General features: G+C 36.0%; 3 protein-coding genes across 5 annotated transcripts; 1 reads left to right on the forward strand and 2 right to left on the reverse strand.

The window, feature by feature from the left end:
• Positions 1-923: 923 nt before the first annotated feature.
• NDHU (Chaperone DnaJ-domain superfamily protein) lies at positions 924-2,589 on the reverse strand. The gene is made up of 5 exons (XM_039042777.2): positions 1,997-2,589; positions 1,845-1,906; positions 1,663-1,752; positions 1,436-1,576; positions 924-1,355 (listed from the first exon to the last, which is right to left on the reverse strand). The coding sequence occupies exons 1-5, from the start codon at positions 2,280-2,282 to the stop codon at positions 1,260-1,262; spliced, it is 675 nt and encodes a 224-aa protein (XP_038898705.1). The 5' UTR covers positions 2,283-2,589; the 3' UTR covers positions 924-1,259.
• Positions 2,590-3,777: 1,188 nt separating this feature from the next.
• Positions 3,778-18,148, forward strand: PEX10 (peroxin 10). The gene is made up of 12 exons (XM_039043028.2): positions 3,778-3,984; positions 4,200-4,469; positions 4,882-4,913; positions 5,266-5,355; positions 5,581-5,675; positions 5,798-6,005; positions 6,350-6,419; positions 6,518-6,596; positions 13,208-13,341; positions 16,898-16,989; positions 17,576-17,667; positions 17,754-18,148. Exons 2-12 carry the CDS (start codon positions 4,271-4,273, stop codon positions 17,854-17,856), a joined length of 1,194 nt encoding a protein of 397 aa, XP_038898956.1. The 5' UTR covers positions 3,778-3,984; positions 4,200-4,270; the 3' UTR covers positions 17,857-18,148.
• A 2,806-nt stretch (positions 18,149-20,954) lies between these two features.
• Positions 20,955-24,841, reverse strand: LOC120086970 (mechanosensitive ion channel protein 10-like). 3 transcript variants are annotated; one of them, XM_039043800.2, is made up of 6 exons: positions 24,496-24,841; positions 22,903-24,230; positions 22,707-22,827; positions 21,879-22,172; positions 21,606-21,808; positions 20,955-21,480 (listed from the first exon to the last, which is right to left on the reverse strand). In XM_039043800.2, the coding sequence occupies exons 2-6, from the start codon at positions 24,216-24,218 to the stop codon at positions 21,231-21,233; spliced, it is 2,184 nt and encodes a 727-aa protein (XP_038899728.1). In that variant the 5' UTR covers positions 24,219-24,230; positions 24,496-24,841; the 3' UTR covers positions 20,955-21,230. The 3 variants fall into 3 exon arrangements, with proteins under 3 accessions (XP_038899728.1, XP_038899729.1, XP_038899727.1); XM_039043801.2 differs by having other exon boundaries at positions 21,879-22,166; positions 24,496-24,635; XM_039043799.2 differs by lacking the exon at positions 24,496-24,841 and having other exon boundaries at positions 22,903-24,480.
• Between the last annotated feature and the right edge of the window lie 1,309 nt (positions 24,842-26,150).

Here is a 26,150-nt window from a genome sequence, read left to right on the forward strand (position 1 = left end):
TATTTTCTTTTTAAAGAATTTGTGATTCATGGGCTAAAAACGTATTTTCACTATTTGAAAAATCATATCAAACTGATTCTTATAATTGAATTAGTTTGGAATTAAAACAAATAGTACTATTCCAAATGTTTGAGTTTTCGTTGTTTGACCTTACTGTATTAGTAAACAACTTTAGCAACGATGTAACTGGTAAAAGAAACGATTGAGATCAATTGTAATGACGAATAGTAAGAGGAAGGAATTTTGATGAACTCTATTTTTCTCCCTAATTCTTTAGTCTCAAACAATGTTCAAAGTTGATAATTCAAAGTGGTTGTTTTTTATTATTTTTTGAGACAAGAGAACATAATAAGTTAAACAAACAACAGCCACAAACCACTGCTCTCGACATTCCTTATTGAGAATAAGGGGGAGAATACTATTTGAAACAATCTCTTTCCAAATTAAAGAACAATCTCTAGAGGAAGCCAAAACTGTAGTAGCATGAACAATTTTATTTTCCACTCAAAGCGAGGAGTTATGATCGGACCACTCCATCCAGATCGCCTCAAACCTTCCAAGAAAGCTTGAGTTTCAAGGTTTTGCTCACAAGGCCATGCAACTAATTATCGAGTAAGCCAGTTTAAGACAAGTTGGAGTTTAAATCGAAGTCAAAGAGAAGGTTACTTAAAGGTCGAGTGAAGAATCACTAGGCTCGTACAAAAACGACACATATTAGTTCTACCATAGCAACCACTTGACATGTCAAGGAGAGATCATTCCAACTATGTATACCAATAATCATTATGATTATTTGTAATAAATCTTTAGCTTAACGAGTAAAATATATATAAATAAATGTCTATCACTTCAAATTATGACACCCTCGCAATGTCAAGTAAACATAGAAAAAGAAAATGTTACATTCATAATTATAGTAAAAATGAAGCAACAAATCCCAAATTTCCTTTACTTTTATCCGAAACTACAGTAGTAAGTAATCATCGACACAGAAGGATTCATCAAGAAACAACTATTTATATAAAATCATTTTTCCAAAGAGTATCTATGGATAAGAAACATTATGGGCTAGAAATTTGGGCTCCACGTGGACAAATGTAACTTACAGTTCAGAAGGCCCATCTTATAAAGGCCCACATTAAAGGGCCCAAATTCCGATTTCCTTCAAATAATTGGCGGGCTGGGCTCTTCATTCTCGTGTTCTTTCTTCTCAAGGCAAAGCTCTCTTCTTAATTTACAGACGCCTTTAATGGCGATTTCTAGAGATTCAGAGCAATAGACAACACGGCGGACAGAACGAACCACCCCAAGAAGAAGTAACCCACCAATCTCGTCGGTCCTTCGTCTTCTGGTTCCTGCTAATCCAACATCAATGTTGTTTTTACAAATTCCCTACGGTGATATTGTGGAAAAAAATGGGGCAAATGGAGATTACCTTCGGCGGCGGCAATTGAGTTTGAATCTGAGTTATATCCGCCTCGAAAGGCCATGAATATTTGTCTGGCTCTCCGATTCTGGCCAAGCTCCAATCGTACATTCTTCTCTCTTCAACAGATGATAATATCATGTACGATTCCTGTAATTATTCTTCAAAATTACTTACAAATTACAATCCAATCTCGTAACATAATTTAGGGCTTTTTTGTTTTGGTTTCTACTGACTTTTAGGAGTTCGAGTTTTTGGTTGAGTTCTTCTTCCTCTAATCCCTGACTCTTTAGTTCTTCAACCTTGATGTTATACGCAATCGGAACCTGTAACGAATTAGGGCTGATGAAGATCAAGGATGACTGTCGCGGAATTAGGGTTTCTATTTTAGCAAATTGATTAAATTCAATTAAATTACCTGATCATATGGACATCCTCTTCGGAGTCCGAGTCTTCCGTAGTGATTCACATCTGTAATTGCTGCATTACCAGAACGAAGTTTCATAGAAATTTAAGCGAACTTGAAAAATCTGGAAAAATGGGCAGAGAGATTAGGGATGATAACATTACGAATTCCACGGAGGGCTCGTTCGACGTTGAGAGCCGAAATCAGAGACGGCGATTCATCGGAGGCTTTGAGTGAGCTTTCTGCCTCCGGTTCAGTCGTCGTCTCCGTTGTGGCGGTCTCCGCTGATGATTCGTTGTAGTTTCTGATGATGAACTTGAGCGGCTTTGGGTGGGAAGTGATGGGGTTGAAGGATATGGCGGTGGTTTTTGCAGTCGGAGATAGGAAGTTGCTCCGACGAATGTGGATGGTGGTGGTGGTGGTGGTAGACGGTACTGCAGCCGCCGCCATGGTGGTTTTTGTTACTCTTCCGGTGACGGTGTAGGTGGCCTTCTGAATCTTCAGCTTCCAGTGTCTTGGGTGTGGTAGATAAGAAGATGTTTTTCCACCAAACGAATGCTATCGCAGAATATTTGCATTGTTACGAGCTTATAAAATTATGGGGGCTATAGAATTTTCGTAATTTCTATTTAATATGTACCTAAAACATTAGGCTACATAAAAAATTTCCAAGACATGAAAAATATCAAATTTCAATGATTATGTGGTTAAGAAATAATTCAAAGGAAAGAGTGTTCGTCAAATTATAATTAAACACGAGTTTATTAAAAATTCTAAAAACAATATTTTTAGGGTTAACTTTTAAAATAATTAAACGCGAATTGTAAGTTTGTTTTTATCACTAAATTTATTGATGAGATTTAAAATAATTTGAGTGGATTTTGTCGTTGAATTCATAGATAAAAAGAAAATTGTATATGTGTATATGTAAAAAAAAATCTAATGTAACAAAAATTCATGACACATCTGTGAATTATAATCATACATGTTGTCACCTTCTTCCTTTCAATCTATACCTATATTTTTTTCATTTTATTTATGATTTTTTTTTCTAACTCTATTCTCCAAATTTTACTTATGTTTAAATTTGTTTATTTAACCAACACATTAATAGTCAAACAATTTTCTATATTCAAATTTAGTGGCAAAAGCTTTTGAAGGTTATTTTGAGGGGAAAAGAGAACCAAACTTGGAGAGTAAAAACAGATCTTGCATGGAGCGACATAAGAGGGTGATCTCTATACGCTTAGCACACACTCCACATGCTATGTTCGATGATGATGATTCCATACCTTGAATGTCATAATCTTTTAGAAGTGAGGTGCTCTCACTCAAACAAGGACTTCTAACAAGGGAATATATATATATATATATATATAATTTGAACATTAAAAGTAAGTGAGAATATTTTAACGGTCTAAACTATATACTATACCATTAATGATCTTGAATTTGTTCAATTTCTTTTTATTCAATTGTGTTAATTTATCTAAAGAGTTTAGATGAAACATCTTATCTTTTTATACCTAAATATATGTTTCTTTTTATATATATTTTATTTATTTGATAAAACAAGATTCAACAAATCTCCTGGATGCTAACACAGTTGAATATTACTCATTTTGGCATATATCTTTTATACTGAATATAAATGTTGATATGTATTAATTTAATATACCTAGTTTGTATATTAATAAAGGAATCAATAACATTGACATAATTAAAAAATCAAATTTAATAAATCACGTCAACAATTTTATATACAATTCATAGGTCAAAACACAAGCGGAAAACATTATCTTTCAGAATTATTCATACAAAACATACTAATATAATAATAGTATTCCTGCCTGTCACGCGGGTGACCCGGGTTCGATCCCCGGCAACGGCGTTTTTTATCTTTTCTTTCCTATTTTTATTAAGGAAACGACGTCGTTACAGAACTGGCTTCCGTTTTGTATTGAATTCGCAGGTTCGAAACCTGCATGGCCATTACTTTTTTCCCTTCGATTTATTTACAATTGCTTAATTTCTATTCTCTATTCTCTAATTTTTTTTTTTTTTTAAAAAAACCTTCAATCGGCGGTCTTAACTTTAAGCCGCCCTTCACCACCGGCGGCATCTTCTTCTTCTTCCCAAATCGACATTTCAGGTTTGCTCATGTTTTCCAGTTTTTCATCCATCGATTTCTTTGTGTGTTCCTTCTGCAATTATAAAATCAACTTAGTAGAATACAACAATGGCGATTCTCGTTGTTCCCTTTAAGGGTTAGGGACCGACTATTGTCATTTATTAATAATCTTCCCAACCCGACTTAAAAAATTCATTCAACCCATGCTTTGACTACTTCTTGCTCTTCCGTTTCAGTGCCTCTCTCGGGAAGAGGGAGCTGGAATCATGATCTTGTAGAACGCCATTTACGAGTCCAGTTACTGGCTATGGCTACAGAAATGGAGGCTTCTCTATCAGGGGACTCAGGTCCCAGCTCAGAAGCAGGTCCCTCCCATTCCCACCCGCCCGGACCTCACCGCTTTCCTCTTGCCGCTCAGCCGGAGATTATGCGAGCAGCAGAAAAGGACGATCAGTACGCCTCGTTTGTCTATGATGCTTGTCGCGACGCTTTCCGCCACCTCTTTGGTCTGTTACGCACACTCTAGCTCTCGCCAGTTCAACCTTTACCTCCGTTGTTTCCTTTCCAATTTGATTGTTAAGTTTTCTCGGTAATTGGATATCAAAATCGAAATTGAAACTTCTGCTTTCTATTTGTTGTTTAGCTTAGCCAATTATTAATTATGTGTTTTCGGATTCTCGGTTATCTTTTGTTTATTCTACTTTCTAATTGATAACCTTTTTTTTTTTTTTTTTGGGTTGTTGTTGTAGTAGAGATAAGTTAGGTGTAGTTTCTTTGGAATTAAGGACTGGCATTTAGTTTAATAGTGTGAAGTAATATATATTAATTTTTTATGCATAGTTAAGTTCTATGTTATAAATTAAGGACGAGTTTAGTTTGGTTTTAATTTGTTTTACCTTTGTTTTCTCTTCATTATAGGCGCTCGGCTTGCCGTGGCATATCAGAGTGAGGTAAGTTCTAGATTTGTTTCCTTTCAATTTCTGTAGTATTGTATTTTCGAAAGTTAGCTTTGAAGGGTAAGACTTACTACTATCAACAGTAGTTACAATTATAAGATATATTTGGTGGTGAGTGATGCTGAAACAATGGAAAAGGAACTGGTGTTAGTTGTAGAGCACATTCAGTTTCTATGTTTGAAGAATTATCGAGGTCCTTCAGACCTGGTTGTTTTCCTTATTTCATTTTACTGCAGAAGAGTTCAGGAAATTTTGGGAATTTTTCTTGCTCCTGCATTACGATAAAATAACTTTATCGGCAATTTTAAAAGGATGTTGAAATCCCTATTTCCTTTTTCCTTTGCAGACAAAGCTTCTAGGACAGATGTTGTATTATGTGTTAACAACTGGCTCGGGACAGCAAACACTTGGTGAAGAGTATTGTGATATCAATCAGGTGGATAAAGTTTTGACTCCTATAATTATGCATGGGTATTTGGTATAGCTTATCTCAAGCAAATTACAACTAGGATGTATATGTATATTTTAATAACATTTTTTCTGCATAGAGTTTCTGACTAAATTGTAGCTAACGATTTTATTTTATATCGATTTAAGTAAATTTACTACTTACCGGGTTTTTATATACATATATATTTGTTTTTTTGAATTATTTTTCTAGGTTTCTGGACCTTATGGACTTCCTCCAAATCCAGCAAGACGTGCTCTTTTCATTGTATACCAGACAGCAGTCCCGTATATTGCTGAAAGAATTAGGTTCATTACCTACCACAAATATCCCTGATTTTCCGTTGTAACTTGTAACTATGTTTGCCTTTAGTGATCTCTGATGCCGCAAGGTCCACTTGATGTACTTACAATAATTTTTTGCTTTTCAGCTCTAGAGTAGCTTCTCGTGGCATCATGCTTGCTGATTCACTGTCTGACGAGTTCTATGGAGAAAATGCATCAGGAGATGCATCTTCTCAGTCTTTAGTAACCATGGAATTTCAACCTTCTTCAACCCCAGGGTCTGCTTCTTACGTAATGAGATTGAGGGCAAAAATTAATCGATTATGGCTGCAGACAGTTCGATGCTGGCCTTCGGTACACTTTTCATCATATGTTGCTCATGGAGTCTGTAAATTTGAAGCTAGTATCTATTCGTTTCGATATTTTGGGGTTGTTGAAATTAATGTAGGATATGACAATTTAGTGTTTTTGTCAGTTTTGAGTTATATTCCGAAATATTTATTTGGATAGTATGTTAACTATATCATTGTTTATTTCTTGTTCTTTAGAATTAATTCTAGGAATGAAATCAAAGAATTTAAAGTTCATTGTTTAGATCTGGTTTATTTCCTTGACTTGACTTGCCTTTTCTTTTCTTTACTTGTTTGTCCCCTCACATCTTTTTATTTTAATTATAATAGTCTTATAATGCCTCACAGGTTTTGCCTCTAGTTCGTGAATTTTTGCAATTGGCTCTTCGTACAAACCTCATGTTTTTCTATTTTGAAGGTGATTCCTAGTTGTAGAGATTCAGATACTATTATTGATGTTCATGTAAACAGTTTTGAGGATTTTTTTGGGGCTAATATTGGAATTTTAATTTGCAGGATTGTATTATCATATATCCAAACGAGCTGCAGGCATTCGCTATGTGTTCATTGGAAAGCCATCTAATCAAAGACCCAGGTTTTGAACACAAACTGACTCATGCTTTCAAATTTATGTTTCTGAATTTCATTCGGAGTTTTCTTGAGTAGCAGTCTGTTATTATCTTGAGTTTGTTCACTAAAACTAGTTTTCTATCCCCAAAAAAAAGAGTTCATAGTAATTCTGAGATATTTGAGTCCAAATATTATGTTTAGATCTTAATTCTCTCTCATTTTTCTCCTTTCACCTTCTTTTAGCTGACAATGTTTGTTTGTTGCCCTTCCCTGCACTGGTGCTGATACGAAAACCTAGTGAATTGAAATTACAAACCCTTTTGCATGAAAGCCCCTAATTCTCAATCACTAAAACAACCTAATCGATTCGAATTCAATCCTAAGGATTGGGTTAGACATGGACCTCCCTAAGATCAAATATCGACAAAATACAAATTCCTTGGCCCAAGATTCGAACGCTCCACAAGATAGGATGATCAATCCCACTTGAATGTTCTTGACATGCAACTCAATGCATGAATTGCAAAATTGAAGCTCTTTTGGCTAAACTTGAAAGAAGCACAATGGCCAAAACTCAATTCATCATAAAACTCAAATGATTAGGACAACCTATAGGCAAGTCTTTAATAGACTCCCAAACAAACCCCTAATGGCCCATCATAGTTTGTTGAAATTAGGGTTTTTTACTCTAGGGGCATTTTTGTCTTTATACTTGTACCCTAGGGTTTCCCTTTTTTCTATTTAAACTGGTGGTCACTGTGTATTCTGTGTATCAGTCATATAATAAAATTCCTTCTTCCCGTGGTTTTTTCTCCCTGATTAGGGTTTTCCACGTAAACTTTGCGTGTGCTATTTTTCTTTCTCTACTTTGTATTTTTCATCATGGTATCAGAGCATGGAGACGAAACCCTGACCGCTATTGAGGAAAACCCAATAGGAGAATCCCAAACCAATAGCCCAAATATAACTAGTGTTATCCAAAACGCCATTGACAGATATTTTCAATCTATTCTTCCCCATCTTCAGCGTGACGATCATCCAACCCGCTCCGACCAGTCGATCTGAGCCGACCAGCCAGCAGACCTTCCAACTGCTTCGTTCGAAGTCGGGACGACCAACCGACTCGACCTACAGATCGGCGATCAGACCCAGCCGCCGAAGCCCATCGCGGCAGTCGCAGTCAGCGCGGCCCAACCCTCGCAACCCAACCGTAGCCAATCGACCCGCCCTTCAGCCGCAAAACAGTCGACCCGTCTGATCTTCCCCCCTCAGTCGCAGAACAGTCGCCTTCAGTCGAGCCCTCAAATCGACGGAAACTTTTTTGGGTTTTCTCAGCCACAACCAAACAAGGGAGCCACGATCGAAGGGATCAGCCGCTATGTGTTTTACCAGCCGATTCAGCCGAGAATAGATCAGATCAGTGGCTTTCGGGATTCTATACTTCAACCGGATATGAGCAATAGGTTGGGGTAGTCTTCGTCGGTCATGGGTGAGTTTGGAGGGGGAGAATCATCATCTTACTACCAAGACCAAGGGAGTATAATCCAAGGTCAGTTTACTCAGTTGCAGTTGCAGATTAAACAACAGAACGAGATGTTCCAGCAGCAGATAACTGCTATTGGGGAAGCCCTGGGATCGACATCCAATGTCCAACTAGATCTAAACCAAAATCAACCAATCTATCCTGGAAATTCGGTAACTTCGTTCCCTACTTCTCAAATTTATGTTATGGAGCTATAGACAACTCTTCTAGTAAAAAGTTGAATGGCGATATTTATTTCTCTTGGTCCCAATCCATTAAAATGACCCTTGAGGGTTGTCACAAATTTGGGTATCTGATAGGTGAAATACCAAAACGAAGGACGGGTGACCCCCAAGAACGAATTTGGAAAGGAGAGGATTCCTTGTTGAGATCGATTCTAATTGGAAGTATGGAACCTCAGGTTGGAAAACCTTTATTATATGTAGCCACAGCTTGTGATATTTGGGAGACAGTCCAAAAACTCTACTCCAGGAGACAGAATGCCTCTCGTTTATATACCCTACGTAAGCAAGTCCATGAGTGCAAACAAGGGACAATGGATGTTACAACTTACTTTAATAAACTCTCTCCTGTGGCAAGAGATGAATTTGTGCCGTGAAATGATTTGGAACTATTCATGTGAAGAATTTTACATTATCAGTCTGAGGAAACCGACCGCGTGTATGACTTTCTTGCCGGACTAAACTCTAAATTTGATGCTAGTCGTATATTGGGGACTGGGCCTATACCATCCTTAATGGAAGTCTGTTCTGAAGTTCGCCTAGAGGAAGATAGGTTGAGGGCCATGAACAATACACTTGTGACACCAACAAATTCCGCTGCTTTCAAAACATCAGGCCCTGTCCATGATAAACAGAACAGTAAGCCGACCCCAGTGTGTGAACATTGCAAGAAACCCTGACACACGAAAGATCAGTGCTGGAAGCTCCATGGTCGTCCGCCGAATGGTAAGAAACGACAGTCAAGTCGGGCACTAGTAGGTGAATCAGTAACTGGAGATACACAGCCTCAGAATCAGGAAACCACTCAGAGCACTTCCATTACAGTTGGAGTAAGTGCAATCGCCCAATCAGGTAATTTCCACTCCTTTCGCCTTGTGAGTATAACTGGTAATAAATAATGGATATTAAATTCAGGGGCCATAGACCACTTGACTGGTTCCTCCGATCAATTTCTCTCTTATCAACCTAGTGCTGGAAATGAAAGGATCAGGATTACCGATGGGTCCTTTGCCCCCGTTGCTGGAAAAGGACGGGTGTCGCCCTTTGTGGGCTTAATCCTCCCAGATGTGTTGCATGTGCCAAAAGTTTCTTACAATCTTTTATATATTAGTAAAAGTACGAGAGATTTGAAATGTCGTGTTATCTTCTCACCTGATGCTGATGTTTTTCAGGATTTGAACTCGGGGATGACGATTGGCACTGCCCGACATGACAGGGGACTCTATTTCCTCACTGAAGAAGCCTCATTTAGGATATGTTATAGGGCTAGTTTGTTTTCATCTCATTTTTCGGTTTTTGAAACTGACTATATGTTATGGCACTATCGCCTGGGTCATCTTAATTTTCAATATATGACTTATTTTTTTCCTCATTTTTTTCATAATATTAATATTTCTAAGTTAAAATGCGATGTATGTGTCCAAACCAAACAACCTCGTGTTTCTTTCAAGTCTCAGCCTTATAAGCCTTCTAAACCATTCACTTTATTCCATAGCGATGTCTGGGGTCTGTCACCTGTTACTACCATCACTAGGAAGCGTTGGTTTGTAACCTTCATTGACGATCATACTAGGCTAACCTGGGTTTTCCTTCTGACAGACAAATCTGAAGTTACATCGGTCTTTCAACAATTCTACAATTCTATAGAAACCTAGTTCAATGCCAAAATCGCTATTCTCCAGAGTGATAATGGTCGGGAATACCTTAATAATTCCTTAAGAGAGTTCCTAATCTCAAAAGGAATAGTCCATCAGAGTTCCTGTGCGTACAACCCTCAATAAAATGAAGTGGCCGAACGGAAAAACCGTCACCTAGTCGAAGTTGCTCGATCCCTTATGTTGTCAACTTCCCTTCTTATTTATGGGGTGATGCTATCTTGACAGCAGCCCATCTAATAAATTGAATGCCGTCCCAGGCTTTAAAATTCCAAACCCCCTTAGATTCCTTCAAAGAGTCCTACCCAAATACTCGACTTCTTTCTGATGTACCCCTCTGAGTTTTTGGTTGTGTTGTGTTTGTCTATACTCATGGCCCTAACCGAACCAAGTTTACCCCTAGGGCTCAGAAATGTGTCTTTGTGGGGTCCCACTTCATCAGTGTGGGTACAAGTGTTATCATCCCTCTTCAAGAAAATACTTTGTCTCCATGGATGTGACATTCTTTGAAGATCATTCATTCTTTCCCAATGACTCTTTAGGGGGAAAATACTAGTGAAGAAACCAATTGGGGTCCGAGTCTATCTGTCTTGCCTGAACCCATCCTTGATATCAGTACCAATGAATCCATTCTCCCGAAAGTCCCATGGATCACATACTATAGGAGGAATCTCAGGAAGGAAATAGCGCCGCCTGTTATTTCTCCGGCTCCAGTCCATGAGTCAGAACGGAGATCAGTTCCAGGTACTAATAGTCCTATCCTTGATCATGATAATAAATGTGATAAAATTGATGCTTGTGTTGAAAATGTTGAGAGCAACAACAGGGAAGACAATGACAGCAAAGATGTAATCGAGGTAGAAAATGATGATTGTTTGTTCCAGCAAAGAATGTTATTGAACCTGGAAAAGAAATGTCTCCCACTCCTGCTTTCAACACCGTTGAAAGTGGGAAAATGACAGAACATGAGACGTTTGAGCAGGAGGGTGAGTGCAGTATGAAGTCCGAAGAAAGTAAAGACAGAGATGCATCCCTTGACCTCCCGATTGTCCTAAGGAAAGGTACCAGATCATGTACAAAATATCCACTGCAGAGTTACTTGTCCTACAACAACCCGTCTCCTGAGTTCAAGGCTCTCACTACAAATCTAGACACAGTGGTGATACCAAACAGTATACACACAGTAGTAGAAAGCCCTGAATGGAAAGCCGCAGTCATGGAAGAAATGGGGGCTCTCGAGAAAAATCATACGTGGGCCCAAGTCACTCTTTCAAATGGTCATAAAGCAGTCAGATGTAAATGGGTGTTTACAATAAAGTATAGGCCCGATGGAACAGTTGATAGATACAAGGCCAGATTAGTTGCCAGGGGCTTTACTTAGACTTTCGGGGTTGATTATTCTGAGGCTTTTTCACCAGTCGCAAAGCTAAACATAGTATGGGTTCTGCTTTCAGTTGTGTTAATAAAGATTGGTCCATTCACCAGCTTGATGTGAAGAATGCCTTTCTCAACGGAGAGTTGGAGGAAGAAGTCTACTTGAGTCCTCTCCTAGGATTCGAGAAATAGTTTAACCACCGGGTTTGCAGACTAAGGAAGTCCTTGTATGGGTTAAAACAGTCCCCAAGGGCTTGGTTTGGTAGGTTTACTACGTTTGTAAAGTCACAAGGGTATAGTTAGGGTCATTTAGATCATACTCTCTTCATTAAAAGGTCAGTGTCCTGGAAGATTGCAATTTTGATTGTTTATGTTGCTGACATTGTCATTTCAGGAGATGATACCTCAGAGGTTGACTGATTAAAGGCGAAGATGGCTGAGGATTTGAAATCAAGGACCTTGGAAGACTAAGGTACTTCCTTGGAATGGAAGTAGCTCGATCGAAAGAAGGGATTTCAATTTTATACTCTGGACTTGTTTAAGGAAACAGGTATGACAGGTTGCAAACTAGTTGACACTCCTATAGAAGCGAATGCAAAGTTAAGTGATATGAGTGAAGATGTTCCAGTTAGCAAAGAAAGATATCAGCGGCTTATTGGAAAATTAATATATCTCTCCCATACTAGGCTCGACATTTTATATACTGTGAGTATGGTAAGTCAGTTTATGCAGTCTCCATACGAAGAACATACGAGGGCAGTGGAACGCATTTTTATATATCTGAAAACTTCTCCAGGGAAAGGCTTGATGTTCAGGAAAACTGAAAGGCGATGCATCGAGGCATACACAAATGTAGATTGGGCAGGGTCTGTAGTAGATAGAAAGTCGACATCAGGGTATTGTACCTTTGTGTGGGGTAACCTTGTTACATGGAGGAGCAAAAAAACAAGGTGTTGTTGCCAGAAGTAGTGCCGAGGCTGAGTATAGGGTCATGAGCCTGGGAATCTGTGAAGAAATTTGGCTTGAAAAAGTTTTAAGAGACCTTGACCAAGATCATACTGGTCCAGTGACACTTTATTGTGATAACAAAGCCGCAATAAGCATAGCAAATAACCCAGTTTAACATGATAGAACAAAGCATGTGGAGATTGATCGGCATTTCATCAAGGAAAGACTTGATAGTGGCAACATTTGTGTTCCTTATATTCCTTCCAACCAACAAATTGCAGATGTCCTAACAAAGGGACTGCCCAGACAGTTGTTTGACTCGTGTGTGAGCAAGTTGGGTCTTATTGACATTTACGCCCCAACTTGAGGGAGAGTGTTGAAATTAGGGTTTTTTACTCTAGAGGCATTTTTGTCTTTATACTTGTACCCTGGGGTTTCTCTTTTTCTATTTAAACTGGCAGTCAACTGTGTATTCTGTGTATCAGTCATATAATAAAAATTTCTTCTTCCCGTGGTTTTTTCTTCCTGATTAGGGTTTTCCACGTAAACCTTGCATGTGCTATTTTTCTTTCTCTACTCTGTATTTTTCCTCCTAATTCATAACAAAATTACAAAAATACCCCTACTTTATATGTCATAAAATGGATAAAATTGGAAAAATACTAAAATTACATCAAAATTATTAAATAAAACATAAATAACAATTTGATGCCCAGTACAGTTCATATCAGTTGCTTTGCTCTTCTTCATTAACTTTTCCATCTCTCCCCTTATTCATGACTTGTCATGTTTGTTACTTGTTTCAAAATGCAATTTGCGTTTAGCATCAAATATTTAAAATATGGATATGCATATGTCAGAAGCATTCACTTTCTCCCAATTGATTTTGACTTAGATACCAAATACTTGGAGTGTTTTTACTGATTCAACTTTGCATCATCGCTGCCGAAGGCTTAAGACGTAGTAGTTTATCATCTGTCTCCAGTTCAATCAACCCGACATCGTTTGGAGCAAATCCTAGTTCATCAGGTACCAGGCTCTTGACGTTATACAATTTATTATTGAAATATTCGTATGTTAATTTTCCATGGCACTATCTTGCTTATATTCTTTTGTCCCCTCTGTATGTGGGGATGGGTCACTGGAGAAATTCATGGTAGATGTCATATAATCTGGTTGGGGCTGAGCCTCGAGAGTAGTAGTATCTTATCAGGGTGGAGCTATAAAATTATATAAAGAGGGGCAAGAATGAAATTGGGAGATTAGAAGGAAAACTTTAAATTCTCGATCTTTTTAAAAAACATCACTAGCAGAGTGTAGCACCATATTGGCCATGGAGCCTCCACACTTCTGAATCGATCCATGGATCTCCAACCAACCATTGTCCATGCGTTACACCCAGCTATATAGATTAGTTCTAGACGAGAATCTGCCACTGCCAAAGATACTTGGATTGCAAGTTGGGGCTTTTGGAACCTCAATTTGGTGAGGCATTTGAAAGATGATGAGGCTTTGGAATGGGCTGAGATCAAAGCATGGTTTTGGGCCCAATCATTATCACTCAACTGGAAGATGCTTGGAAATGCCCTCTCAATCCTGATGGACACTTCTTCACCAAATCTCTCTTAGGCGTTATGGGTGATGGAACAAGTTTTTTGGAGTCTATTCTGGCTATAGGCATATGGAAAGACAAATTCCTCAAGAAGATCAAACATTCCTTTGGGAATTGGCTCACAAGGCCATAAACATTAAAGATGCCCTCCAAAAGCGTATGCCAAATATGGCCTTATCTCCTAGATAGTGTATAATGTGCAGGACTAATGATGAATCTCGTAACCACCTTTTTCTCCTTTGCACATTTGCCCGAAACTGATGGAGTAAACTTTGTGGAGCTTTCAAATGGACTTTGGTGCTTCCAAGAGATGTTACTACACACCTTAGCTCCATTCTCTTGGGTCACTCTTTCAAGAATGTCAAAGTTCTTTTGTGGCTCCATATAAGTTGTGCTTTCCTTAGCCACATTGTCCAATCAACCTATCTACTTTTTCTCTTTATCGAGCTCCCGGCAAAATAATTGATGGCATTGAAAGGAGGTTTAGAAATTTCTTGTGGTCCGGTCATAGAGAGAGCAAGCTTTCCCATTTTGAAGTGTAGCAAGCTTTCCCATATATTGAAGTGGAACAAATTGAAGAAACCCTTGGATGAAGGAGGGTTGGGGATCACAGACAATAAACAGCAAAACAAGGCTCTCATTGCAAAATGGATTTGGCATTTTCATTTAGAGAAAGAGGCTCTGTGGAGGATACTGATCAGAGCCAAGTATGGTTCGCAATATTATGACCTTATGGCAACTGAATATAAACACACTTTCGCTAGAAGTCCGTGGAAGTATGGTCTGCTACAAAAAGATCTTGTTTATGGGTATATTCACTGTGTCATCGGGAATGGATCATCTACAGGTTTTTGGCATGATTCTTGGATTGCAGACTACACTTTTTAACAGAAATTTCCCAAGCTCTTTCGGCTGGCGGGCTCGAAAAATGCTTCTATTGAGGAGGTTTGGAGTGCCGATCAATGCAATTAGTCCCTAAATTTTAGGAGACACCTCCAAGATGATGAGATCTTGGAATGGGCAGAATTTTCCCATCTCCTTCCTAATCTGAACCTCACTGACCGAAGGGACAAATGGAGAAGGAAGCTTGATTCTAATGGCTTCAATACAAAGTCTTTAAATACTTTCCTCTCCTCCAATAGACACACATTAGCGGCTGTTTTGTAACAAAAAACTTTGGAGTTGCCCCTGTCCAAAAAGAGTGAAATTCCTCATTTGGGAAATCTCAAATTCCTGTCTCAACACTATGGACAGGTTACAAACACTATGGACAGGTTATGAAAACGTTGGCCGTGGATCAACCAATCTCCCTTTTGGTGCAACCTTTGCCAATTCAACAATGAAACTATCCAACATGTCTTCTTTGATTGCCCCACATCTAGAGGGATTTGATCAGAATCTTTTTACGCCTTCAACTGGTCATTTGCTTGCCCAAATGATACTCAGAATTGGCTTCACTTATTGATTTGTTGGACACCTTTCAAAGCTGACAAAGAACATTTGTGGTATTGCATTATTTGTGATATAGGATGAAAGGACTTAAAGAATCTTCCAGGATAAGAACAAGACAACTAAGGACATTATTGATACTATCATTCATGATGCTTTTTTTTTTGTTTTTATATTGGCTATACATAGTCATAATTTTTCTTTTCTTACTTTTATTGGAAATACCTTTTGTATATCCTTCTATTGGGCTCCTTATGTACCTTTAGATATCTTTGGATATTTCATTCAATCAATGAAATTGTTTCTTATTAAAAAAAGGTTAAGCTGTGCTTTCCTTTAGGGTTTATGGAAGGAAAGAAACCAAAGAGTCTTCATGGACAAGAATCATCTGTTTGAGACATTTTTTACATTATCATTTATTATGCTATTTCCTGGTGTAAAAATTCTCATTTTTTTGCTTCATACTCATATGCTTCCTCTTAGGAGTGCAAACAAAATCCCACATTAGTTATGGAAGGGAATGATCATGGATATATAAGTAAGGACAATTATTTCTATTGATATCAGGCCTTTTGGGTAGTTCTAAAAGCAAGGCCATGAGGGTTTATGCCCAAAGTAGATAGTACCATTGTGGAGATATGTGGAGCTTCGTTTTTCTTATCAATTAGTTGATGGAAATAATACTATATCAATTCAAAATTAAGCTATCCAATTTAGACAATATATATTATCTAATGATCCCAAATCAGATTCGAATTCCAATATACAGCAAAATAAACAAACAATAGATAAAATAATTTAAGCTTCAAACAAGAAAACAATCCTAAATCGAGTTTAAGGGAAGAGAGATGACACCAATTTATACTAGTTCACCCAGTGGGTTACATCCAGTTCTCTGCTACCGTTGCAGGTTCCACAAAAGATGAATGAGAGAAGAACCCAAGAATTTACAATGCTCAAAGAATAATTTCTCTCCATTTTCTCTCTAATATAAATTACTCATGAACCACTCTTACAATAACATTCAAACTCTTCAATTGAAGAAAAAACAAACACACAAATATCACCTAAAAACACCTCAAAGGCTTGAGGTTTTCATCTTCTGCAACAAATAACACTCACGGCAGAGAAAACTTGCGCCTTCTGCTATTTTTCTTTTACTTACTGTGTTCTGCCAAAAGAAAAACCACCCACGAAAACAACCCACACAGCAGTTATTCATCTTTTACAGTTATTATGTATTGGGTCTTTGCCGATTTGGGCTCCAATTTTCTTAACTCTTCCCTTATAAACATCTGGAGATGCTTATTGTAATACCATGGATTGTACAACCATTTTTTGAATTTCATACATCAATGTTCATTCATTTCGTTTAGATTAGAATAACAAATGCATGAATATATTTGATCCAAGTTAAATTGTTCCTGTCTCCATTCCTATATTATTATTATTCGACTCGTTTTTCCCCCCAAACTTGTAATAATTTCATGGACATGGGTATTTAATTCTGTCTACTTATGATAGGTCGTGGTCTGCCTGTCTTAAATGAGGAAGGTAATTTAATATCGGTCGACGGTGACTCTGGAAACTGGGTCTCTGATCCTTCACACTCTGAGGTACTATGATTCAATTGCGCTGACATGGATATTCAATTTTTCTTCATTTTGCAGTACTTTGTACATAGAAAAACAGAGGGGATGAGAAATAAGTTACCGAAAAATAAAAGGTTAAATTAGAGTGAATCATTATGGGAAATAAATGCACGTCGAGATGCAAGGAGTACTGGAGTAGTGGAAGATAATGGGATTTATGGCAATAGTAAAAGTGTCTAATAGGTCTCCGAACATTTAAATTTATGTCTAATACCTTCTTAAACTTCAGAAAGTTTCTAATAAATCTAGAAACAATTGCTTTATTGTCTAAAAGTCACGAGTAATTTTGTGTCTAATAGATCATTGACATATTTATCATTTTAAAAATTTAAACTAATATGCTAAAGACCTATTAAACACAAAATGAAAAGTTGAAGGGTCTATTTGACATATTTAAAGTTCGGAAATTTTAGGAATATAATAGTTACATTTTAAAGTTGATCAAACCAACCTATTTCGTTTCAGATTAAAACTGAGTAGTTTGTATAGTTGAAACTCATACAAAAAGAAAAGAGAATATATTGAAAAGATATGCTGCTTTATTTTGCAGTCTAATACAGGCAGTGGAATAAGCAAATGCACCCTGTGTCTAAGTAATCGCCAACACCCAACTGCCACAACTTGTGGCCATGTATTCTGCTGGTACTTTCTCTTTCACCCTCACTAATTCCTTTTATTTATTTATTTATAAATAATAATAAAATATACAAAATTGATAATATGAACAGGAACTGCATCATGGAATGGTGCAATGAAAAACCTGAATGCCCACTCTGCAGAACTCCCATTAATCATTCAAGCTTAGTATGTCTATATCATTCAGATTTCTAATGGATGGATCGGATCTCAATTACCTTCCATTGTGATCGCATTAGAAAGCTAAGCTTCCCTTTAAATGATAACTTTATTCTTTATTCTCTTCTTCTAAATTACAAAATAAAAAAAAAAAATATATTTCACAAATGTAGTTTTTAGAGAGAGAATATTATAAATACCTAGATATTCCCCCGTTGTTTGTATCTTTTCCCATCTTAGGTCATGTTTACTCAACTTTAATAGAAAGTGGTGTAATCGTAATGAAATTTCATTGATGGATTAATCGTAATAAGTCTAAACCGCAAAACATAATTGGATTGTTTTTTATCTCGTTTATTTAGAATTATGAATTTGTTAAATTTATTTTTATTGTTATCGTTATTGTTACTATTATTGCTAGACATAATATGTCATATGTATAGTTATTGTTATTGTTATCGTTATTGTTACTACTAGGTCTAGTGCTAGGAGAAACGGTCATAGTAACAAAAACAATAAATATGACAAATTCATAATTTTAATATTGTAGTGGTAACGATATCTGTAACGGTAATATTAACACTAACGATAACAGTTGGTGGGTCCCACGTAAATTTCAAACGCAATTACATTTAATATCCTCAATTCCTCAATCTGATTGCGTTTTTAGATTATAAAATTCGAAGTGAATTTAACATTTCATTATTATTATGGATGATAGGTAAACAACAACAAACGTAAATAAATGGGACATACTTTTCATAAAGATAATTGGTTTACTACATTTACGGGTAGATAAACACTTAGGAAATGTAGGTGATATAATAAATGCGCATATTAAATATATACTAAATAAATAATAGTACGAAACATGTTTAGACTTACATTTCATTTAAGGCCAATGGACGGTATATATAAAATATGTAACACAAAAGAAATAATAGTGTGAAACACGTTTGGACTTGTATATTTCATTTCATTTAATGAGGCAGGAGCATGTCTTAAAATAATTGATAGAAATAATAAGCATACTTTTGCATTTCTGTTTTGTTGTATCGTGTATGCCAAAGATATTGTTTGCTACAGCCTTGGTGGGGATGTCATGTTTTCAACAAGAACATTAAATATCGATAGAATATAATTAAAAGAAATTTCCTGCTCCTAGGTTTAAAATTTTGGTACTTTAATTTGAGAATTTTTAACATTATTGTCTCATGAAATTTTGGTTGAAATATTTGGACTCGTAGATGCTTGAAAATGGACATACAAATAGGTTTGTCTTGCAAGAAAGCTTGCAAGGAAATTCAACAATATTTAAATAGCAACGTTTGTTTTTCTAAACTTTTGTATGAGAATATATTAGAATGATGCATTATTCCAATGTCACTTTCATATCGTCAAATCATTTATATATAAATTTAATGTAATTTAAATTATATAAGATTTAATATACTTAGGATGATCACCGTTGAAGAAAAAAATTTAATATAGATTTCAATTGAGGATAAATTAAATTATATATTAGAGGATTTAAATGGATTTTAGCCGTGAGAGCCTTTGTAAATGGATCAGCAACTTTATGCTCCGATGCGATCTTCGTGACTATCACATCACCGCGATGCACAATCTCCCTGATCAAATGATACTTCCGTTCGATATACTTGCCTCTTCAGTGACTCTCCTTAGAATTTTATTACTAAATGAATTTTGGTACTTCCGTTCGATAAATTGCATAATATTATTTATTACTAAATGAATATATGAGTTTATTTTAATTATAAAATGGAAACAAGAAAAAAGATGGTATCGTTCCAGCCTATCTTAAGCGAAATGTCTAAACGATCAATCTTAGAATTTCCAAATCTCCCTCCAACATCAATAAATGACTCTTTACTTGAGTGGCTATTTTAACCCTAACAAATTGTTAAAAATAACACGTTTAAGTTTTCATCTTATAAAATTAGTATGTTTTTTAAAAACTCGTAAAAATAGTTTTTCTCGATCCATTTTAGACAAAATAGACCACCACGAATTATTTAAAAAATCAATTTTTACTAACTTATCAATTGTTTTGAGCCTACATTTTGTCTGATTACGTTTGCTAATTTTTGTAACATTCCTAAAATCTTATATTATTATCAATTTTTTTTCTTCTAAATTTGGTTTTGTTTACTAAATATTATTTCAAATTATTACCTAATATTTTTCAAAATATTTAATATAATTATGTTTTTCTAATTATATGAATTTCTAAAATTTTAAATGAGTTTTTCAATTATCAAAATAGATTTTTCAAATTGATTCAACATTTTTAAATCTTAGAAAGATCAAATTTTTCAAAAAATTGGGTAAAATTTGGGATATATATAAAATCTCAGTGTTAATTCTGCCCGAGATTCTTTCGACAAAGCTCATATATATAAATTTCGGTGTTAATTATGTCTGAAATTTCATTGAGAAAGTTCAAATATATAAAATCTCGATGTTATTTTGTCCGAGATTAACATAAAAAAACACAGACTATCATAAAATCTCGTGGTTGATCTCACCTGAAATCGACCGAGAAAAATTATTTTTATGAATTTTAAAAAAGATACTAGTTTTGTAAGGTAAAAACTTAAACGTGCTATTTATGATCATTTTCTTTTAAACTTTTGAGTGAATTATATTATATATTTGATGATGATGGCAAGAATAAGTTGCTCCCCATCCTTCAATTTCTTCACCTATTTTCATCACTTTCTTCAAACCCTTTAAAATAATACTAATAATTTTTTTAGTTCAAATATTGCGTTGTAGAGATCAAATCATCGACTTTTGAGATGATAGTTTGTCTCTTATTCATTCTCTAAAATAACAATAATATGTTTTAGAAAAATATTTTCCCTTACCACAAACTATTTCTCAAATAATTAACAGAAAATATGTTCAGACTTTCTAATTATTATAAAGTTAAACAAAGTAACTTAATACCATGAGTTACCTTAAATGTGACAAATAACATTACCCTTTGTTGATAATTGAAATAGTAAATGCTCCAATGGCATTCTAGTTATTCTAAAGGAGATATTTCCCAGCAAAATTTGTGTTAACCAATTCCTTTCAATTAAAACAAATGAAAAAGATATTCCACATGATAAAATTATATATTTATTAATAACATGGCTAAATACTATTAATCACCAATTCTAAATATTATTACATGGCTAAATAAGATCAGTAGCTAAACCTACTACAACAGTTCTACAACTTATATCTTCCAATTCTAATGGACAGTGTTTCCCCATTAATAACCAGAAGTAGCTTGCCTAAACTGATACTAATATAGGATTCTTTTTAGTTAATATTACATAATGTCTCTAATTAAGTTAACAAAGCAGCTAACAAAAGCTAACCATCTCCTGTAGACTTCAGTGATGCCCCTCAACTTGGATGAGATGAACTGTTTGAGGCAGAAGATTGTAGTTGATCTTCAGTTCTTCAAAAATCCTCTTCAACTCCATCACGAGCTCGGTTCTTCGTCGGTTCTTCTCAGTCCAGTCTTGAAAATTCATGGTGTGGTTCGTATAAAGAGCGATCTTGATCTTATTCACGTTTTCGATCTCCTGCACCACCACACTATGATTTGGATACCAGTGTTGTGAATTCTTCTCCAAATACCTGAAGAAGCCATTGATAAGAATCACATATATTGCAAAACAATGATTTTTTGTTAGTTGCAAAATGATCTATATATTCGTAAAGAAGCATTCAAAATCTTCATTGTTTGTTTCACTTCCACCCACCTCTTTATTTTGTCCTTCATGACCCCAATCCTCTCCAATGGTGTTGTGAAACCGATTGAGAATTCGATGGTTTCACCCATGTCTGGACTTCTGTAGTAGTTAGTGATGGGTTTTGTTGCCAAAACTGAGTTGGGATAATACACCTTCTCATTGTTGAGTTTCAAGAAGACTGTTGTCAAGATGTTCATTTCTTCAACCAACAACTGCAGATTGCCACAAGTTAAACACAGAAAGATACATAAGACTTTACTGAGTGCAAGTTAAGAAGCTTACCTGGACGCCATCAACAACACAACGGTCCCCGACATCAAATGGATGCATAACAAACACAAAGATTAGAGCTTCAAATGCAGTCTTGCAAGTGTTTCCAAACATGAAAGCTGCCACTGCAAGCTGAGTTAGAAGGAAGACAAGTACTTTGGTAGTAGCAATTTCCATCAACAGAAGCCAAATAACAGCTGTTACGATTATAATAAGCGCCGTTACTAAATTATTCAATTGCTTCACTGCTGTTTTAGTGTCTTTCAAGGCATGTGCTAGAGTTTTCCTCCCTTGATAAACCTTCACCTACATAAAAAGAAGTTAGTACATGCCATAGAATATTATCCACACACTTCGGCTCTCGAAAAGCAATTCAGAAAACTATTGAAAACAAGGAAGAAAGGAACTAAATGATTGGCCATAAACACGAGGGGTTTTCACAGAAAAGGTCTTCAATTAAGTATTTTCAGCCATCTTAACCGTAAGCACACTGTGTGTTTATTGTATTCTAAAAAATTGTTTGCTTATTGGAGGATTACCAAATGAGAACGCTTCTCATTGTTGTTGAATATAAGAATGATTCCAGACTGGTGTAACCTACAACAAAATCCGAAACGAATCTTAATTTTAAAGGAATCACTCTGATTCTATCTCGTTTCTATTTAGATTCGGTCAATGGGGCCTAAGTAAGCAACGGTTTGAATGTGTATGATTGGCTTGATGACTCAATATGACTTTAGAACTCAAGAACAAAGTTGTACAACCTATAGAATAGATCTTGTTCAAGTAAGATTGTTGATGACTCAATATGACAAGATAAATAATAGACATAGGTCTCACCACCCAATTTGTTAAAGCTTTCTTGTCAATCCTCCTTGTATCATCTATCTCAAAGTGTGGTAACACAAGATCAACTTCTTCTTTGATCATGAATTTTAGAAGATCCTCTTCCTCTATGAACCTAACAAAAGGGAAAGTGTAAAATATTAACATGAGTATGAACAAAAGATCATAAGCAAAAAGGAAAGTTTCTGACTTGTTTCCAGGAAGAGCAACATTGTTGAAGATCTTGTAGGCGGCAGCTTTGGCAACTTCCATCTCGTCTGCAATCTCACCATCAGCGACATCTTGGTAGCTTTCATCGAGTATTTGTGAGACTGACATCTCCGAACTAGTAACTGCATCAACCAATACCTTCATTGTCCAAGCTGAAACCTTCTCCCGCTTCAGCTGGTGAATCTTTCCCAGGTCAATCACCTCTTTACGGTCTGATTTTTTACTCTTCAAACTCAATCTACCACTGCTGGATTTGGAAGTAGTTCCAGCCTCCCCTATAAATACACCCCTTGAGAGGGTTTGTAGAACATAATGAAGGAAAATGGATTCCTGAACTCTGTCGAAAAATCGATTCATATGGAACTTGGAGGCAAGTATTTTCAGCAACAATGTTTTAACCAACAACAGGACCGCCCCTATAAGAAGGCTTACAAGAGTCCATGTAACAGAATCCAAAATCTTTGCAGTGATCCTACTCGAAATTTTATGGTTTCTCTGATCGAATAATGATCCCCATGTAACGAGAACCAATGTCAACCAAAGGGTCACTTGAACACTCTTCTTCAACCCATGAACAAAATAAAGCACTTTTTTCTTAAGCAAAAAGTTCCTCTCAATCAAAAATACAATCACATTCATAACCCAACGAGTAAATATCACTCCACACAAAATCACAGTAGCAAGTAAAAGCCATTTCCAAACCCTTAAACCCCAAAGGAAGCGATTCTTCCAAGGGTTAACAGTCAAACTAGCCACCAAGCAACCAATAATGCAAAAAACTCCAATCCACTCAATCACTGTCTTCACCTTCACTTTCTTGTGCTTATTATTCAACTGCTCAATCTCGAAGATACCAGCATCATCTTCTTCCTCAGGTTGGGCCTTCGGCGTATTGACAGTAGAGCTTCTGGATGAAGTTGAACCGATTTGTTCTCTCAACGACACATGATTCTCCTCAAACACGTCTGAATCGATATAACCTGGCTGTTCCCCAAATCTGGACTTGGATTTCGAGAGGATTGGTCTTCTAAGAGATCTTCTGGGCGTGAGGGTTCCTTTTGAACTGGGGATTTTCGGTGGCTTATTCGCAGTGGGAGCGAGTTGTGAATCGTAGCTATAGCCAATGCTCGAATCAATCGGCTCTTTGGTCTGTGAATCGACTCTGTTTTGCTTCGGTACAGAATAGCCATTTTCAACGCTGCTAATATTAACCGCAACTTGCCCTCCATTTTCACTTTCCATCTGAGACAAACTTCCTCCAACAACTTTCAAAGCTCTATTGCTGTTCACATCCATCACAGTCGAAGGCTAGTTCCGAACAGATGAAATCAAAGAAAAGGGTCATTGAGAGCAAACCAAGACACAATCAAGTTCATCGAGCTTAATAAAGAAAACCCACATAAACCCACATTGTTAGAGGTAAATTTAAACAGAAAATAGAAACAGAGAGAGTTTCTTGAATGCAAAGTCACACCAACAAGCAGAAAAAATGTGCAAGAACAGAAACCCACTTCGTTTCAACTATAACAAAGAGAGGGAAAGTGGGAAAAAGAAAAAATAGCGGAATAACAACCAGAAATGTCAAAAAGTAAAGGGCAATGGGGAACAGAGTCACTGCAGTCAAAGCTTCAACGATGAACTAGGCTCAACAGTGGGGCACTCACGAACACAGAAATGGCCAAAATGGTTAACAACGAAAGCCCATCTGGACCAAAGATTTGTACACCAGATTTGTTTGTTGCTGCCATTATTCTTATTCAGCTTCCTTTCGTCAAAATCAATTGAGGACGACGTGCAACACTTGTTAAAAGGGTTTTAATTATTTTAATGAATTCGTTTCAGTTTTATTATCATTATATTTTTCGAATTTTTTTGCCTCACAGGAAGACAAGTGGTTTCAGGGGATCGTAGCAAAGTCATATATTATATTAGTATATATTTGGGTGGGGGAAAAAAAAAAAAGAAAACAAAGAAAGAAACTGAGCCGTGTAAACAGTACGTAACGGTGCCTATTTGTCTTCTTTTATAACATAACGGTGCCTATTTGTCTTACAGGAGTTTAAAACATAAAATATCTTAATGCTTGGTGTCCATGGAAAACTACATTGAAGGATATTCTGAAATCATGAAGAAAATATAATATAATAATATTAAATATATAAAATATAATATAATATAAGATAATTAAAACATAAAATAACTAAAATTATAAAATTAGATAAAACATAAATTAGTAGAATTTTGAAGTGAAATTCTCACAAATGTATGTGTGATTTTAAGATTCACTGATCATGAATAATTACAAGTGACAGGTAGGATGTGGATTTACATGGACACCAAGCATAAAAGGTGACACATGGCTTTTGAGACACTAAGCAATGAACATCTATTTATTATTATAATATTCATAATACCCCCTTAGATGCCCATTTATATATATATATATATATATGAAACATGCCTCGTTAAAACCTTATTAGGAAAAATCCAATGGGAAAAAACTCTAGTGAAGGAAAAAGATTACATATTTCATATAATACTCCTAAAAGAATACAATATATTTACTCCCCTAATGAAAACATCACTTAAGAGTTGCAACATTCAAATGTTGTGCACCAATTTTTCAAAAGTTGCAGTTGGTAATGCCTTTGTAAATAAGTCTCCCAGGTTATCCTTCGAACAAATTTGTTGTACAGTGATGTCATCATTTTCTTCAAGATCATGAGTGTAGAAAAATTTTAGTGAAATATGTTTTGTTCTATCTCCTTTAATATATCCTCCCTTGATTTAGGCTATACAAGTTGTGTTGTTTTCGTATAATATTGTTGGAAGCTTTTTATTAGAAGACAAGCTACACGTTTCACGAACGTGCTGAGTCATTGACTGTAGCCATACACATTCTCGATTAGCCTCATGAATTGCAAGAATTTCAGCATGATTTAAGGAAGTGACTGTTATAGCCTGTTTCACCGATCGCCATGATATAGTAGTTCCTCCATATGTGAACAGATAACCTGTTTAAGATCTAACTTTGTGTGCATCAGATAAATATCCAGAATCTGCATAACCAACTAGATAAAAAATTAATTTATTTGAATAAAACAAATCCATATCGATTGTTCCTTGGAGATAACGGAGTATATGCTTAATTATGTTCCAATGTCTTTTTATAGGGAAAAGAACTATATCTAGCCAATAAATTTACAGAAAATGTAATATCTGATCTTA

The sequence above is a fragment of the Benincasa hispida genome, chromosome 9, assembly GCF_027475165.1.
Source record: "Benincasa hispida cultivar pf3 chromosome 9, pf3_genome.v1.1, whole genome shotgun sequence".
In the NCBI taxonomy this organism is placed as follows: domain Eukaryota; kingdom Viridiplantae; phylum Streptophyta; class Magnoliopsida; order Cucurbitales; family Cucurbitaceae; genus Benincasa; species Benincasa hispida.